General features: G+C 36.6%; 1 protein-coding gene across 1 annotated transcript in view; it reads left to right on the top strand.

Annotated features, from left to right (window-relative positions):
* NDUFS4 (NADH:ubiquinone oxidoreductase subunit S4) overlaps positions 1-18451 on the top strand; it is a 107146-nt gene extending 88695 nt beyond the window's left edge. The window contains exon 5 of the mRNA XM_021696837.1: positions 18207-18451. Within this exon, the coding sequence (XP_021552512.1) occupies positions 18207-18310 (104 nt within the window). The 3' untranslated portion in view covers positions 18311-18451. The remainder of the gene's footprint in view (positions 1-18206) is intronic.
* Positions 18452-18947: the final 496 nt, after the last annotated feature.

Below are 18947 nucleotides of genomic sequence, written 5' to 3'. Positions count from 1 at the left end.
GAAGGTTGGGTGAACCAATGTTCTGGTTAGTGAGAGCATTAGAAAAAAATGGTTTAGAAGTTACTAATATGTAACAACTATTGGATTCAGAGACTAGTAACTAGGATTCTCATTCCATAACTGTCTGCTTTATAGATCTTGAGCAAGTCACGTTTCACTATACTTAACCTTTGATGAACATGTCTCTTCCTCTTTGAAATGAGAAATTGGACTGGTTAATACTCAAAAACTATAGACTTAAGGATATTAAGCTCATGGGCCCACGTATATTTTTATTTCTTTACTTTGTAGCCCAGTAACTTATTATATGCTCTAGAGGGAAAATGTTTTTGTTGATATAGATGATTCTGTGTTGATAATAAACAAAAAATCTGGCAAAAGTTATCCATTTAGGAGTATTAAATGTTTGCCTTTCAGTAGTGTCAAGAAACAGGAGGTTGGGGTAAAGCTGCCTCAAAAAAAAGATCGTTCGTATACTCAGGGACTATTCTGAAAATGAACAACTTACTACCTTTCATCCCCTTCTTAGGTTCCTTGTTTTCCTTACTTTTTATTTTTATCTTTTTATGATTTATTTTTTATTTATGTATTTGGGAGACAGGATGAGAGAGAATGAGAGGGGGTTAGGGTTAGAGGGAGAAGCAGACTCCCCGCTCAGCAGGGAGCCCGGTGGGATGGCGGGATGGTGGGGACTCGATCCCGGGACTCCAGGATCGTGACCTGAGCGGAAAGCAGTTGCTTAACCAGCTGAGCCGCCCAGGCACCCACTTTTAAATGTTTTGTTTTTGTTTTTTTTTAAAAAGTCATGACCATCATTTCCCTTGACATAAGATTATATTATAGAGAATCAGTACAGTGAAGAACAAGATTTTCAGATTCATTTGCTTCCTAGAAGTTTTTAATGCCTTCTATTACCAGACTCAGGTAATAAGTATCATCATCACAATGTTTTTCATAAGTACTAAGGCATGAGTTTGTCACTCTACTAAGTGCTTTTCATTCGTCCCATTTAATCCTCACTGAAACTCTTTGAAGCAGGAACAATTATCCCCATTTTGTAGATCAAAGAAACTGAGATTTTAGAGACATTATTAAGTAACATTAGCTTACAAGGTCATTATACCTGTAAGTGAATGAACAAGTTTTATTTGAACACAGTTGTATTCATTCATTTATGTATCGTCTATAACTGCTCTTCAGCTGCAATAGTAAAATTAAATATTTGTAATGGAGACCATAAGGCCCCAGAGTCTAAACATATTTTCTATTTGTCCATTTACAGAAAACATTTATTAACGCATGGTCTAAACCATTGTATAAATATATATATATGCACACAGTCTTAATACCAAGACCCTTTGTTCTGTGACATTTTTCTAAATCCAAAATACTCTTTATGCAAACATCTTGAAGGGCCTCTGCTTAAGAGATACTCTTCTCAACTGATATTCAGAGTTCTTCACAGGGGCACCTGGTTGTGGCTCAGTTGGTAGAACATGCAGCTCTTGATCTTGGGGTTGTGAGTTCAAGCCCCACGCTGAGTGTGGAGATTACTTAAAAATAAAATCTAAACAAACAACAACAACAAACAAAGTTCTTCACAATATAAACACATCACTGAAGCACTGACCTAGCTTTATTTTACTATGTCCCAACTCTTTGTCCTACTCTTATCCCCAGGCTTCTATATTTTCTTCCATCTACAACCTTACTCATGCTGTTGTTCCCTTTCTCATCCTTATTCCTGCCAAGAACTACAACCTAGCCTTTAGAATACAGTTTAAACATTAACTCTTTGCTGCTCCCTTTTCTTATTCCCCTTTCCCACCTCCATCTCCCACCCCTTACTGGATGTGCTTTCTCTTTCTTTTAACTTACGCAATTTTTTCCTTTCTTACAGCTTTTATAGTACAGTTTTGTATTTTTTGTATTGCATTCCATCAGACACTCTTGTTGCTGGCACTGGGTGGGGATCAGTAGTTAAATAAGGCATGTCCTTGTACTCAAACTGTAATATTTTATTCCTCCTACTGGATTATAAGCACCTACATGGAAAAAAACACCCAGTCCCACTCATCTTTTAATGTGCTCAGTAAATATTTGGTGAGTTTGAACTGTACATTTAGTGATGTTATATTCTCCAAATCATGTTTTAAACTTTTTAAAAATCACTTTAAATTAATTTGGTTACTTGTTCTGTCTTTCAGAAGAACTGTTACTTCCCTCTAACTGGAAATCTGGAGAAAGAAAATTATAGAATGATTAGCAGTTTCTTATATTTTAGTGTGTTTGTAAAATACAACCAATGTTTCTCTGTCTAATGTGGTGCTTATCATGAGTTTATTAACAGATAATCATAAGTACACTGGAATATACTTAAGTTTATTTCATAACATTAGAGCTGTTTTCCAAGGCGTAAGTTATTTGTTCTAAACTCTTTTTTAAGGATACAGAGGCCTAGAAATTAATAAAACAAACAAGACCAAGATCACTCACATAGCTCTTAACTGATAAGGCCCAAGTTCCTAGATTCTAAGTTCAGTATTTTTTATATGATACTATGCTGCTAGTAGATCTTAAAAAAATCATCATTATGATGTAGGAAATGGTTGGGGTTCAGAGCCATGGCCAAGAAAGAATTCTTGAGACATCTTTGGTGTAAAAAGGTGGTTTTATTAAAGCATGTGGACAGGACCCTTGGGCAGAAAGAGCTGCACTGGGGTTGTGATGGGTGACTGATTATATACTTTCAAGTTGGGAGGGGGTTAGGGACAGCACAAGCCTCTAAGGAATTTTGGAAACAAGGTTTCCAGGATCCTGAGGGGGCTAGCTATTGTAGGAAAAGGTCATTTATTACTGTTTGGTAAAAACTCAGTCCTGAGACCCTTCAGATATGTATCAGTGGGCCATATGCTTGGAGGGTGATTGCTGAGTATCGTGGGGGTGGGGGTAGGGGTAGAGGGAAAGGAAGTTTTCAAAGGAATTTTTATATGTTAAAGAAGACTTACAGGATCCTGGGGGTTCGGGATAAGATTGCCATTTGCGGTTAGCAAAGTGTCAACATGAGGCATCTAAGCTCTGCAAGGAAGGTCACTCTGTTTCAAGGATTTGTCAATGGACTGTAGGCAGTAAGGAAATTTAATTTTTTTCTTTTGCCTTTGTTTCCCACATCAGTTAGGTCAGCACTGTCCAATATGGTACCCACATGTGACTGTATAGCACTTGAAATGTGCTGTAAGTGTAAATATACACTGTATTTCAAAGACTTGGTATAAAATTATCTAAAGTTTCTATATTGATTACATATTTAAGTGATAATATTTTGGATATATATTGGGCTAGGGAAATATGATTAAAATAGATGTTACATACTTCTTTAGTCATTTTTTAAAGTGGCTACTGGAAAATTTAAAATTATACTGGGGCACCTGGCTGGTTCAGTCAGAAGAGTGTGCAGCTCTTGATCTTGGGCTTGTGAGTTTGAGCCCCACGTTGGATGTAGAGATTACTTAAATAGATAAATAGATAAATAAACAAACTTTAAAAAAGTAAATTTAAAGTTATATGTGATTCACATTATGTTTCTGTTGGACAGCACTGACCTATATAGTACTTAGCAATGCACAGAATATACATTCTATACATATTCTAAACATATTCTAAATATTTCACTAATATATATTCTATAGTGAATATAAGAAATATGATAGCAGGAGAGGAAGAATGAAGGGGGGGAAATCAGAGGGGGAAATGAACCATGAGAGACTATGGACTCTGAAAAACAAACTGAGGGTTCTAGAGGGGAGGGGGGTGGGAGGATGGGTTAGCCTGGTGGTGGGTATTAAAGAGGGCACATGTTGAATGGAGCACTGGGTGTTACACACAAACAATGAATCATGGAACACTACATCAAAAACTAATGATGTAATGTATGGTGATTAACATAATTAAAAAAAAGAAATATGAAAACCTTATCCAACTTTGGAAACTTCACATTTTATATTTTTGAGAAACATAGTTCTATTCTTTATTCTTACCCGGTATGAATCAAGGATAAGTGGAAACTCTTATGTTACATGTAATATAATAATGAAATAAAATAGCTAAAAGAGACCTATATTATACCACAAGATCCCATTAATCACCCATTTTTCATTTCTTAACCATATAAGGTATTGTGCAGGCTCATCTTTTTATATAAGAATTTTATGTAAGAATATATAATTTCTGAGACTAAAAAGAAGTTCTTCCTGCTATTAATAACTCCTGTAACTACCCCCTGCTTCTGTTTTGCTTAGGTCTCTCCTCACCATATCTCACTTTTTCAGAGGGCTGATTCTGTGAAATTAGGGGGTGGGAAAAAAGATTGAATGCCCTCCCTATGGCTTTCCCCCCTGCTCCCTGCCTTCCACTCCCCCAAATCTTAGTTCTCAACCTCCCCCAACATACACACTAAGTAAAGAAAATATAAATACTCTGTGTCTTTTGGCTTTAACCCCAGGGCCTCATCCTGAAGGTCTCTGTTTGAGCTCAGCAAATATTCCAGAGGAACTCTTCAAAGATAACCTTTCTTTGTAAAAAGAGAAAAGAGTATCTGAGGTTTCCTCTGAAATGTAGATGAACCTCACTTTAGTTCTTTGTGTACTGAAAAGACCCACCTTTCTCACCCATTGTGGCTTTTGTCTTTCCTAGTGTTTCATGATAGGGTTGAGGGCGGGGAGGAGAAGGAAGCTGCATCACGGAGAGAGGAGGAGTAAGATAGTTGTGGAAAAATGTCGATGGTAGAAGGCTAGGACCTACTACCATTTACATGCTAATGAAAACCAGAAATGGCCTTTTCCCCGTTTGATCTGATTTGAAACTTTGTGACTTTCCTTTGGTAGGTCATTTTACCCCCTGTGTTTTTCTTGTTGTTGTTAGCTGTAAAAACTCTTTGAAATTCTCAAAATAGGGGAGGGTTTCTTTCAGGAGTGGGAGGATAGAGGATAAACTGTGAAACTGCGTTCTGTCCATAGTGGGTCTATTGGGGAGGAAAACCCGCCTCTGAAGTAATAGAAGGTAGAAGCTCCAGGGGAGGAAGCAGACAGGTCGAGCCCTGGATTCAGGAAAATAAGGAGGTAATTGGAGTTTGCAGCCCAGGACTTAGAATTATTCCAGAAGTAGACCCAGCAGCAAAGTCTGGATTTCCACCTAACTTAAACCTTCTAATGAGGGCCTCAACCTCACATTCAGTCATCTGTTAAAAAGACACCTTTGTTTCGAAAGCTAAGAATCAGGACTCCTAAGATATAAAAATTTGTGTTAAAGGATTTTTTTATTCATGTGATATAAAAGAACTAGGTAGATGTTATAACCAGTTCAAAGTAAAAGTCAAAACAGCACAAATGTATGTGGAAAAAAGGAATGCAAATGGAGACAGATGGAGGTTTTGTGGGGGAGGGGCAGTTAATTAAATCACTACCAGTGGGACACAGGACATAATTTGCATATCTATCAGTCATACAACTTAAAAAGAGATAAAATAGCTGAAAGACAAGGAATTACGCTGAAATCTGATAACCTGGAAGGGAAAGGGCATACTATAGATAATGCAGTTTTCTACTGAAACAGAATTTGTTTCTACTCTTCTCCTTTTGTGATTAAAAAAAAAATCTCAAAGATTATTTATGATCACAAAATATTGGGCTAGTATTTGGCCTGAGTATTTATTTAGGTATAGCAAGAATGAATAATCTGCAACTGTAGGAGAGGATAAATAGTTTTCCCTTTAACTTTATAGGTCTTGACTGAGACCCCCTGCTCCCTATAATTAAAAGATGTAACCAAGAAAAACCAACAGAAGTTTAATAACATGTATACCTCCTATATACCCGGAAAAACTGATAACTCCAAAATGGCCCTTGCCACCACCTTAAATACCATCTCCAGATAAAGACAAAAGATTTGGGGAGCTGGCGCTCGGGACAGCCTTGGGAGGTTATTAGGCAAAGCACCATAAACAAGGGTATAATTTGTTATGCAGACTTAATTCCAAGGCTTTTCCATTGGTTGAATTTCCAGAGTTTTAGTCATCCTCCTCTTCCTAGTCCTGAGTGGGAGACACCTTTACAAATGGAGATTTCTCTTATAAATGTTAATTTCCCTCATAAAAGGGCACTTGCTTCATTTTTGGAGATTTCCCTGTGTTTACTGCTTTTTGAAACTTAACCAGCTCAAAATCCTTATGCCTAAAACGTGTTTTTTGGGAGCGGAAGTTCTGCTCTTTACCACATAAGCTTTCTTTAAGTTTGCTTTGCTGAAATTTTTCATAAGGAATCTCAGACTTTTCACAACAAATAACTTTCCATCAGATTTCTTCTGTGATGCCTATTAATTTGGGCAAATTTTTCCTCCCTTCTTAAGGTCCCTAAAATATCCTAAGATCCTCAAAGAAAGGTTCCTTACCATCTTGGGGAACTTTGTAATTTGTTAGCCTGGAGCCATGCCACTTTCCTGGAAAGATTTTGTAAACTTTAGTTCCTTAAAAGTGTCTGGTCATATCTGATTAAATGAGTATCATTGTCAAATATGTCAATCTAGGTATGGCCCTCGTTGCATAACCATTGTTCACACTTATTTTCTAATAAAAAGGAGGACATACTGAACATGTACAAATAACTATATTGCCATGAATATAAGAATATTCAACAAGGGTTCCCTAATTCTGTAGGGGTCATGCAGGGAGACTAATCATTTACAAATGATAACAAATTTTAGTTTACAAAACACTGTCTATTAAATTGTAGATACCTTAGGAGAAAAGGGAAAGGACTTCCTTAAATGCCCAGAAAATAGAACATTGAAACAATATCAGAAATACTCCAAACAGAAACTACATTCAGCCCTCATTAGTGCATTCAGTCCTATATAATTCTTGTTTCACTGGATCATAAATTTATCTGCCGCTCAACTAGAGTTCTGGAAGCCCTGACTCAGTCCACTAGTGTGGTCTTAGAATTATTATGCCATCATAAGCCTATACCCAAGAATACCTAACAGTCCTCCTCCACAGAGCTCTTAGGCTGTCTTTATTGAAGACAAAGCACTCTGGCCTGTAACTGATTTCAGGAGCTTTCAGGGTAACATCAGAGTAAAACAAACAAATCTATCCCTAAATGATAAAAGATTTAAGATGGCTGTAATTAACATTACTGGTAAATTTCAGAAATGAAATATAAACAGTCATAACAAGAATAATGCAACTTAAAGTCATACCAAAAACATTATATACAAAATATCTGTAATATTAAAGGCTGGTTTCAAAGAAGACAGTGAATGTGCATCTAACTTATAAAAATGGATGAACATATTTACAGAGAAATAATAATAATCCTGAGATGTAATATACCCTGAATGTGCCAAACATATAGTAAGAATATACCAGAAATATGTTAAGAAAATCAAGTAAAGAGATTCAGTAAGTCTGGGGAAGGTCCTAAACATTTGTATATTAATAAAACTCTATTGATTAGTGATATGTATTCCCAGTTTACATATACTGGCCTAGAAGATACGAGATCCAAAGTACAGAAGATGCAGCCAAGTTATGTTTTTAAAGATAACTGAAATTGTGTTTGATAACCTACACTAATATCGGACAAAGCAGTACTGGGGCTCTGATAAATAAAACATGGACAGTGAGGGCACTGAGAATGTATACTTAGCACATAGCATAACTATATTAGTAACATTTTACCCATATAGATTTAACCTCAGGAGAGCTAAGCATCTCTTCTGACTTGATAGCTCTTATAGTACCACTCATCAATAGTATCGTGTCAAGTAAACCTAATTATTTTCAGTATCTCTCTTTTCATGAGGTTAAAAGAATACATCCTTTTGATAGTCCCAGAGGCCTTCTGGGGAAATCTTGAAAATAGTTTTAGGTACAAAGATAATCTGAATCTTTTATTTTACATTTAGGCTGCTATTTTGGGGAGGCAAAAATTTAAAAATGTCAGTAGATTTGCACACTTAGGATAGGAATAGGATCGTAGGTACTAGACAAACAGTACTTGACTGTTCATTTCAAAGGGATGATAAAACTTACAAACGTAAAAGGTAACATGACTGTAAAGATCCTGAGCTCTTATGGAAGTCATTAAGGACTTAAAGTCAGCATATAAGGTTATTCTGGCAAGCCGCAGAAACTTTGAAATCTAGGCAGATTAGACAAAAAGAATAACCCTTCATGTTGTAAGTAGAGGCAGTAAATAGTGAACTAATGAAATAAGCCCACCTAAACTGAGCAAACTTTGTAAGATTTTAATACATTTCAGAGCTTTTCAGATTTTTTGGACATAACTGTAAGGCAAATAAAGCTTTGTTTTTGCAAAGCTTATATAACTTTCAGTATCCATTCAGGTTTTGTCTTTCACCATTCTCTTTCTCATTTTGGACATTTACTTTAGGACCTAACTGTGGAGTGACCCGACCTGATAGGGTGGCCGCTGCAGTGCGGGAGGTGTAAGAATTCACCCAGAGCAGAACAAACGGTGGGCAAGATAGCAAAGGAAAAACTGGGACAAGGGGCTAGTGAGGGACCAGTTATTGGGCAGAGTGAGGGAGTATGGAATTTTCCCTTTTTTGGTAATCTTTGGAACTGTGCCTGGTTGTAATTGGTCAGTTAGGGCCTGTGGCTATTTCCCGGTAGGTCGCTTAGTGAGCCTGTTTGCATTCAGCTTGGTGGTCACTCTGGGCCCCTTTGCCTTGATCAGGTTTCTGTTGTTCAAGTTGGTTGCCTAAAAGAGGCCTCTATACTAACTATTCCCTTTTTCCGTTGGTAAACAGAAACACATCTCATTACCTTCCATACGAAGTTATACCTCTTTGCCACTATTGCTCCTAGGAGAATCTCATATATATTAATTACATCTTTTAACCAAAGTTAACTCTGATTTCATAGAGAAAACTGAGAGCTAGATCATTGAAAACTGTTACACACTGATATTTAAGTAAACTAGCAAAACTTACAAATTCACCTAACAACTTTCTACAACCACATGCAAGACTCTTTATAGTCGGACTTCTCCAAGTGGCAAAAAAGAATGTGTCCATTAACAAACCCAAAGATACAGCCTCTCTGTACCATATAAAAACACGAAGCAAAAATATATAAACTTAAATTTTTGCTTAGTAATCAGTAGTTCAGTATTCTTAGAAATGATCTAAATATCTAATAAATACCCATTAACATCATCTAAGCTTTTTTTTAAGATTTTTATTTATTCATTTGAGATACAGAGAGAGAGCACACGTAGTGGGAGAGGCAGGGGGGACAGGGAGAGGGAGAAGCAGGCTTCCCACTGAGCAGGGAGCCCGACGTGGGGCTTGATCCCAGGACCCTGGGATCATGACCTGAGCTGAAGGCAGACGCTTAACGACTGAGCCACCCTGGCACCCCCATCATCTGAGGTTTTAAGTTAACCTAAGATCTTGGAAATTAATTTCCAAAGTGACATACTACAAAACTTAGTTACTGTTAAAATTACCAGAATGAAGAATCATTTTGGATAAACACAAATTTATAGTTTTTAGGATTATAAACATTAAACAGAAGTAATGCTAGCTTATTTGATCAGTAAACTTATATAAGTTTAGAAAGAACATATTGAAATAGAATAAAGATCTGTGCTTGGCATATTTAACACTAATAAACTAAAGAAAATATAGCTTTTATTAAATAAAAATTATTAAATTTGTTTGCCAAAGATCACCTATATATATATTTTTTAAAGATTTATGTATTTGAGAGAATGTGTGCGTGTGCATGCGCGCGTGCACATGCCAGCGGGGGGGGGGGGCAGGAGCAGAGGGGTCAGTGCTGAGCGCAGATCCTGATGCAGGGCTCAATCCCACAACCCTGAGATTACAACCTGAGGCGAAACCGAGAATTGGATGCTCAACTGACTGAGCCACCCAGGCACCCCATAGATTGATTGCCTATAATATTATATATATATATATTTTTTTAAGTATTTATTTATTCATTTAAGTAATCTATATACCCCATGTGGGGCTCGAACTCACCACCCTGAGATCAAAAGTTGCATGCTCTTCTAAGCAAGCCAGGTGCCCCAAGATTCACCTATGTTATTTGTACTTGAATTCTTAAATGTTCCTTAGGTCTTTAAGAATGTTTTTTTTTTTTTTTTTGAAAGAGTGAGAGTCCCAGCAGGGTTGGGGGTGGGGGCGGGCAGAAGGAGAGGGAGAGTATCTCAAGCAGACTCCCCGCTGGGCCTAGAGCCCACTGGGGCTCAGTCTCACAACCCTGATATCATGACCTGAGCCGAAATCAAGAGTCTGATGCCTAACTGACTGAGCCACCCAGGCACCCCAAGAATACCTTTTTTAAATCTGGCACATTAAGACTATTTAGAAGTTCAATTTCCTTGATTTCTAAGAACTGTAGGAATTCTTATACAAGCACTTATTTTTTCCTATAAGCTAATCAAAATAGAGCCTAAGAGATCTTACAATCTTAATTCATTAATGACATGTAGAGGTAGAAGAACATTACCCATACATATATAATGAGTAGTAAAGACCCTTCTGAATTAACAGACATGTAGACAAGACCAGTAGTCACACAGTTTATAACTTCAGTTCTAAAATTTCAGTCATGGGTTAACAGTTAACACAGAATTATGTCCATACTAAAGAGCTGTTCTCAGTGAGTACAAATTCTTCATTTGTTTGAGCTCAAATAGACTGCAAAGACCAATAGACCAGATTTTCTGGGGGTTTTTTTCATCCTATTTAGAGAATAGCTCTCTAAAACCAATTCCCAAACTTAGTAGAGAGCAAAGGTAAAAATAGAAAACATTGAATCAGCAAAATTCTCTTGTATTTGCCTCTTGGGGCCAAGAAAATACATACCTGAGCTTAAAATAAGGTATACCACTTCTGGTGAAGAAGTTTACCAGGCTTTGGCTGGTGGATCTATTAGGTGTCTCAGTGGGACTTCCAAAATTGTGAAAAGAATATTTCCTTAAAAAGATAAAATCATGACTCTAATATAGATAGAGATAAATACATTTTTAAGAATTTAGTTTACTCATGAAATGAGGGAACTAGGCGGATGTTATAACCAGTTCAAAGGAAAAATCAGTAAGGCACAAATTTATATGGAGTAAAGGAATGTTGAGATGAATTACAAGTGGAGACAAAACTGGTTTTTCCAAAGGGGGTGGGGAAGAGTCACCAGGCAGGACAGAATTTATATATCTGTTACAGTTGGTTCTTGTTACTCATGGTAGTTATGATCTCTAAAGTCACAAAAAACACTAACGAGTACTGAAATACTGCTCCTAAGAAAAATACAAAGTTAGATTCTTTTGAGACTCTGATCACAAAATTTTGTCAACCAATCAATACATACATAACCTTTTTAAAATGTGATTCTGTTCAAAGGTTTAAAAACACCTTATTTAATGTGTATTGTTGATTCATGAACATTGAACTCATAGCCAGCAGCACTGTAACTTATGCCTGAATGAAGCTTATCTAACATATATTGGTACATCAGAGCCTTCTTGTCCTTAGGAACACTAGAAAGTGCTAGAGCACTACACTTGTGGGGCCATTTTAAACATCAAAATCATCAACAGGAAGCACAAAAATGCCAAAAATGCCCCTGTAAATGGACCACGAAAAGGACACTTGTTTACAGTATGCGATCTGAAACAAGAAAGCACAGAGCATTACCTTGCTTGACCTCAGCTGGAAACATGTACGTTGAGTGACTCAAATTTCCATTGCTCTGTGCATGTCACTAATGACCATGGAAGCATTGTGAATATTGATTTGGGGGTTACAGGTAAATTTTAGTGAACAGGCAAATTCACAAATACAGAATCCACACCTACATCTTACAGGGTTTCAAAATAACTCAAAGACCATAGTCAGGGCTGAGATCTGGTATGCCGTAGACACCATAATTTTCTGTTGAAGCCCCAATTTTTTTCTTCATCATTCTTTCTTCTCAATCCCCAGTCTAAGGTACTGGCTGTCTTTGTTTCCAGGGAAATGTTCAGCCTGACTCCTGAACTGCTGAGACTCCTGAGAGACAGACAGACATGCTGGGTGGGGAGAGAGATTTAGATTCCCCCTTGGAGGTCTGAAATAATTTTTCTCATAGAGATAATGTTATACATGGTGGCTTAGTCAGGTTCCTAGTGTATTATGGGTTAAATGGGATTTGGAAATCCCTATGCACAGACCACACCCAAACCAATTACATCAAAATCTCTGAGAGTGATTTTTGGACCTTTACCACTGTTGTATAGTCTCTTTCTCTAGAAAAAAATGTGTTCTCAATTTCTAATGACTGATTTTCACATGTACTTTTGGAACACAAACCAGTTTATTTTGTGGCAAATTCTGAATAATGTGGTTCCAATTACTGCCTTGGAAATCAAAATAATACTGTATAGCAACTATATTATTTGAAAAGATAAAATTTAAGGGGGCCATTGACTATCACATCAAAGGTGGGATTTTTTTTTTTTTGAGGTGTTGCAGCTGTGGCAGGTGTGGGGTGTTACTAATCTTTCAGGTTCCTCACATTTTCACCTTATTTGCTTGTTTAAAAAATTTTATGTAATTTTCGTGGAAAGAATTGCTTTGCCAATGTATCTCAACCCCTGTTATTTCTCCATAATATTTTCTAAAAGAAGATCTAAGATACTTTCAAATTAATCTGAACCTCCTCACCCTGCCAAATACTAGGTGCTTGGGAATTTCAAAGTAGAGGGACTTCTAAAATGAAATTCCTCAAAGACTGTCACAGCCCCCAACCCCCTTTAAATTATATTTTAAAAGTTTATGCTTTGCTTTTACCCAGGCATAATATGGGTGCATAGCCTGGTGAAAACCCTTGAAACCTTCCAAGTATCCACATACCTTGCTGTGGCTTCCCAAAGCCTTTTCTATTCCGATCCCATACCTCTGTTAGCAGCAACTGAGAGTTATGTCATTTTGTGCCAAATTATGCAGTGCTTCTCGATTTGTACACAGATGGACAGTAGGAAAAACCATTAAACTATTCACTTCTGAACTAATGTCAGGGTTTGAGATTAGATTATTACAGGAGAAAGACATTTTATAGGACTTGGACCAAGGTTACTAGAGGTAACATTTCACAAGCAATAAAAGCACTGATGAACATTTCTCTGTATTTTGCCTTACGGAACCATAAATAAAATGGTTCTATAAATAAAAGTGAATGGAATTAATTTTCTGTCTCATACATAGAATTCACAAGTTAATTGTCATGATCTGGTTTTGTTCAGAGGCCTTTTGTGGATGTATTTTGGTCTTTAATTTTGGGTTTTGGGCTTTTTTGGGTGCATTTGAAAGATTACACCAAACATTCATATCATAGGAAGTAGAATATCTCAACCACAGTCTGGAGATCAACAAAATAAATGGGCATCTTTCCAAAAAAGAAATTGAGCATGAGATATTACAGGTCACATTTTAAGTTTACTACAGTATTTGCCAGAGGTACTTCTCTGATACTAGGGCTTAAAGATCAAAATATCTTTGTGAAAGCATTCCAGTGTGTGAAACAGCAAAGGGAGTCAGCTTCTCATCATTTAGGTGCTGGTGGTTGGATTTGTGGTTAATCCGTGCCATATGGCTGCTCTCCTCAGTGGGATGTGACGGCAGCCCTAGGAGCTTACCCCATTCCTGGGGCAGCTGCTTTGGACTCAGTTGCTTTGATCTTCTTCTGTTGCACAGCTGGGAAGAGTGAAGGCTGGTTTTCAGTGTCCTAATAGAACAACATATTGGGACCACTGTCATAGACTACACCTTGATTTTGTATAAGCGTTCTTCAGAGAATGCAAGTGTTTTCACTTCCATGATCTCATTCAGAAACTTGAGTTTTTAAAAAAGCTTAGTGTTGAAAAGAAAATTCTTACAGCAACTTAACATTTCACAAAATTCCATTCTTAAATTTTTACATTCTATTTCTTGCAAGTTACATTATGTTCTTTCTTTTTAAGAACAACCTTCACATAGGAAGTAGAAAAGATAAGCACAGTTCATGTAACTTATCCATTAAGTACAAATGTTTAATGTCCTTTCAAGTGTTGTTATTTTTATGGTTTATTTTGTCTTTTTAGCTAAAGCTCACTGCTTGCTCCAGTAGCCTTTATATTGCCACAATATTACAAAAAATAACTTGGGAAAGATTGTGGTATGAAGTATACTAGGACCAATAAAATCGTTTATCCACACATTGTAAGGTAAACACTTTGGAGAAGGATGCTTAGAAATGTGGTCAGATTCTTAAGAGTTCCCCCCAAAAGAGCAAATTTTCATCCCAGCATCAGTCCTACCTAGAAAAGTTTTCTCAGTGATGGATAGAAAATCCAAAAGGAGATTTATGTAGACCCTGAGTTGAGTTTCAGTCTCTTGTGAGTTCTCATTAGAATTCCTCATACCCCTCTTTCCTTTTACTTAATCGGAGAAGTTATTAGTTGCTTGTGCAGGTTTGGGAGCAAAGTTGTTTCCCACAGAAAAATGTGAGGAAAAGAGATCCCCCTCTCCCCCCCCCCCCGCCCCATACATCCTAATAATCATAGGTGGCTGTGGTAGAGCAATAATGTAGAGCTGGATACTGTTAGCAAATGCTAGTTTCTTCCATGTATGTTTTTGTTTTCCCAAGATGCTTTGCCCGTCCACATTCCAGTCCCTATGATAATTCTATTTATTGTTGTTACCACCATCAACAGCAACTATAATCTGGCTCACAATTCCCAAGAGCCAGGTCACTCCTTTGTTACCAGGAGAAAACCCAAACCAGTTGTTCTTTTATGTGTACAAAATCCCAGTCTTCTCACATTACAGTGACCCTGACAGCATTTTGAGACTACATGAGTAAAACAGATAATAGAGCTATGTCTGCATTCTGACACAGTAAAAAAATTATCTTCTCCCTGGTGATTGAAAGACAGATTAACCATGTAAATGAGAGTGATTATCAGGTATATGTTCATGTATAATACCAATTCCTAAATATGTCCAAGTACTTTATCATTTCTTCAGTTCCTCTTATAATGTCTTTTATTGGGCTGGAGAGTGTGTTGGGAAGCAGGGGTGAGGGAGCATAGGTTCTCTCACCCATCACTTGGCAAGAAGAGATCATGGAGGCCTTGGATAACTTACCAACAATCATTATAACCAGACATAGAATCTACACTAGAAACCTTTTCCTTTCTCCACAACCGGGGTGGGGGTGGCTGGACATATGGCAGACATAGACTTAACTTTCCAGGCATTCTTGAAACAGTTATTTTCAACACATTTATAAAAATTAAGGGGGGAGGGATTACAAAATCACAAAGATTGAAAGGAAATGGGTGAAATAGATAAAAATTGAAATTACAAGATGCTTTTAAAGAAATGCAGTTTTATTTTTGAGGTGGTTAGGTACATAGCTTTAAAGTCAGCCTTGGTTAAAACCCTGACTTTGCCACTTAGCCATGTGGCTTTAGGCTGCTTATTTACCTTCTCTGTGCTTTATTTTTCCTAAATAATTAAATATAAAATTGGGGCATATAAAATGCCTACTTCATAAGCCAAGCAACCTATGATCTGTTTTAAAATTCTATAAAAATACATTTAAAGCACTTAACAGAGGGCTTAGAACATGCCTCAGGCTCTTTTCCCAGACATCCACATGGCTAACTCTGATCTCCTTCAGATCTTCAGTCAAATGTGACCTTCTTAAGGGGAGGGAGAGTTTCCTTGTGTACCCTCTCTAGAATGTTTTTTCTTTAGTGCTCATTAGCATAAAATATGTATTTTTAATCATAGGTATTGCTGTATTAGCATCTAGTATACCATGCATTTACTTATCAATTTCTTTTCTGCTAACTTGAAGAAGTTTGGGAATTTATTCACTGCTTTACCTCTGGTGTCTCAACAGTCCTTGACACAGAGTATGCAATCAATAGTATTTATTAAATGAATAGCAAATGCTCAGTAAGTATTGCTATACCTGCTTTATTGAATTATTTTTTATAATTAACAGCATCATTTGCTGGTTAATGTAGGAAGTGCTTGAGAAGTTTATAATGTTAAAGTTATCATGTTCAGGTCACAGCATTAATTTGCTTACCAAAATTCCTTTCTGTATTTAATTTCAAAATTAGGGGTTTCAATGTGATGGAAATTTTATTTACTTTAATGCTTCACTTCACATAGAAGATGTGTTACCAGAAAGTTGCAAATCAAATTTGAGACAGAATAGCTTATTTATCAAGTGCTTGCTATAAACCACAAGAGACACAGTATTAGTTAAAGCAAAAGCTCCAGAATCAGATTCTTTGTTTAAATCCTGAGTCTGTCCCTTTCTAGCCAAGTGAGCTTGTGCTAGTTACCTCCACTCTGTGCCTCAGTTTCCTCAGTTACATAAAGGGAATAATTAATTCATATAAAGGTTTTAGAAAAGTACCTTTTTCATAGAACTCAATAAGTGATTGTTAAGTGCCAGGTATTTTCTAAGCAATTCACATGAATAAGCTTGTTTAATCCTCATGACAACCTATGAAGTAGGTACTATTCTTAGGCCTGTTAGTAAAGTTTTTGAAATGCAAATAGCCACTTGTTAATGTACTTATTTTATAGGTTCAGATCCTCTTAAAGTAAGACATAACTTTCTGATCTTTTTTTCCTGTTTTAATGGATTAGAAAATACTCAAAACTTTACTCCTTTAAAGTAAGGTTATGTTTAAGCAAGTAAATTGAATCAATATTTTTTTCTCTCCTGGATTCTGATGTTTCGTTTGTATTTTTAAACCATTTGTTTCATTTGCTTTCCTGCTTCTCAATTTCCTTATAGCACATGGACTTTCTTTGAAGATGGAGTTCTAGCAATGGAATTATTTCCTCTTTTTGGACACTAAAATAAGCAGTAGTAGCAGTATACTTTGATGACTTGATTTTTACAGGCTTCACTTTTGTGGCAAAATTGCATTCTAAGGGGCTAGTGAAATACAAGCTTTTGTGGCAGCAAATACTATACCCACCAAGAGGCACTAGAACTCATAACAATTCACAAGATCAAGAAGTTTACTTAATGAGACATGTAATAGTTTGGACATTTTATACATGACTGCATGATTCAGCAGCCATGGATCAAATGTTTCAAGATGAGTTATTTGAAGAAAGTCCTCAGATAGAATGATAAATTATAGGGATGGAAAATGAATCTTATGAAGAAAAGTAAAAGTTACAGAGGTTGCTTGGACTAGGGAATAGAACAATGACTTAATTATATCTTCAAGAAGGAGGATGTTGAAGGATTGTCCACCTTAGAAGAACTGAGGAACTGGACTTAAAGCAGAAGACATGGGCATGAATAAACCTAGTTTTCAAAATTATAAAACACTGAGAAGGGCTTTGGAGAGAAGATACAAAGACTCCCAGAAGCAGACAGTTTAGGCCAGTAGTTCTTAAGCTTCTGTGCATAAAAATCTCTCAGGATCAATAGTTAACGTACAGATTCCCAAGCCCCTACCAGAAATTAGACCCAATGAGCCTTTGGTCAGGCCAAAGAATTTGCATTGTTATCACGTTACTTCCATGGGATTCTAAATAGATAGCCCTTGCTGAAAAAAAGTTTTTGAATTTAATCAGTAGCCTGTCAAAGCTCAGAGAGCAGAACCAAATAATCTTTTAGGTCTACTCCGACTCTGTCATTTATATAGGTAACTGTACATAGATATGTACACATAACCATGTATGCTTTTCTGTATTGCTTTTAGCATGAGCCTTTAGAAAACAGTGAGACAGATTATATTGCTCAGTGTTCCCACTGCAGTTATTAAAGAAGATGCATATTAAACCACATAGAGAAATAGAAAATTTTACATGAATATGTAACCATCAGTAATTGAATAAGGAATATTGAGCAAGGAGAAGTCACATTATGGGTTACGCTCTTGAGATATAGTTAAATCATCTTCAGGCACTATTTTGGACCCCCTTGTCACACAGGATTATAAGGGAAAATATTACAAAGTATTTATATTTCAGATGTGCTGACATGTACTCCTCATGATAAATGAACATTAAATTTATGAAAGCTTCTGCTTGCTGTGCTCTTGAGGTATCCTCTCTAATTCTGTTTCTGTGGGTTTGTTTTTGTTTTCTAGGGTGGAGCTATGACATTGAAGAGAGGAAGATTCCAAAACCCAAGTCCAAGTCTTATGGTGCAAATTTTTCTTGGAACAAAAGAACAAGAGTATCCACAAAATAGGTTGGCACTGACTATATCTCTGTGCTTGATGGTGAATAAAGTCAGCTGTGCAGTATTTATAGTCCATGTATAATACATCTCTTAATCTCCTAATAAATTTGACCTTTAACCACAAATCCATTTTGTGGTGCCTATTTTAAATGTTTTTTGATGTCTCAAAGTGAACATGTTTCAGTTTCCTATTTATAGAGGAGATTTGAGGTGATCATACCTCTAGGAAGTTTCAGTACTTAAAATCTGTTAAAAGGAATGCTTGAAATCAGCTGCAACATTGAAGTTTTACACTTGATTCTTTATAGGCATTCTCAAATTAATAGTGTTTATAAATTACCAGCCATCATTATTATAACACTCTCTTAGAAATTCTCTTGTTTTATCTGAGGTTAGAGAAATTCAAGATTACATTGCAATCTAATAAACCCAAATCTCATTATTGAGGTTCTCTTCTTTTTAATTTTTTGGGGTTGGGAAGGAGAGGAAGAGGGAGAGAATCCTAAGCAGGCTTCACACCCAGCCCAACGTGGGGCTTGATCTCACAACCCTGAGATCACGACCTGAGCCGAAATCAAGAGTCAGACGTTTTAACTGACTGAGCCACCCAAGTGCCTCTGAGGTTCTCTTCTTTAATTAGAATTTT

The sequence above is a fragment of the Neomonachus schauinslandi genome, chromosome 7 (assembly GCF_002201575.2).
Source record: "Neomonachus schauinslandi chromosome 7, ASM220157v2, whole genome shotgun sequence".
Taxonomy (NCBI): domain Eukaryota; kingdom Metazoa; phylum Chordata; class Mammalia; order Carnivora; family Phocidae; genus Neomonachus; species Neomonachus schauinslandi.
The sequence above is the reverse complement of the archived record's forward strand: the minus strand, read 5'-3'. Positions and strand labels throughout refer to the sequence as shown.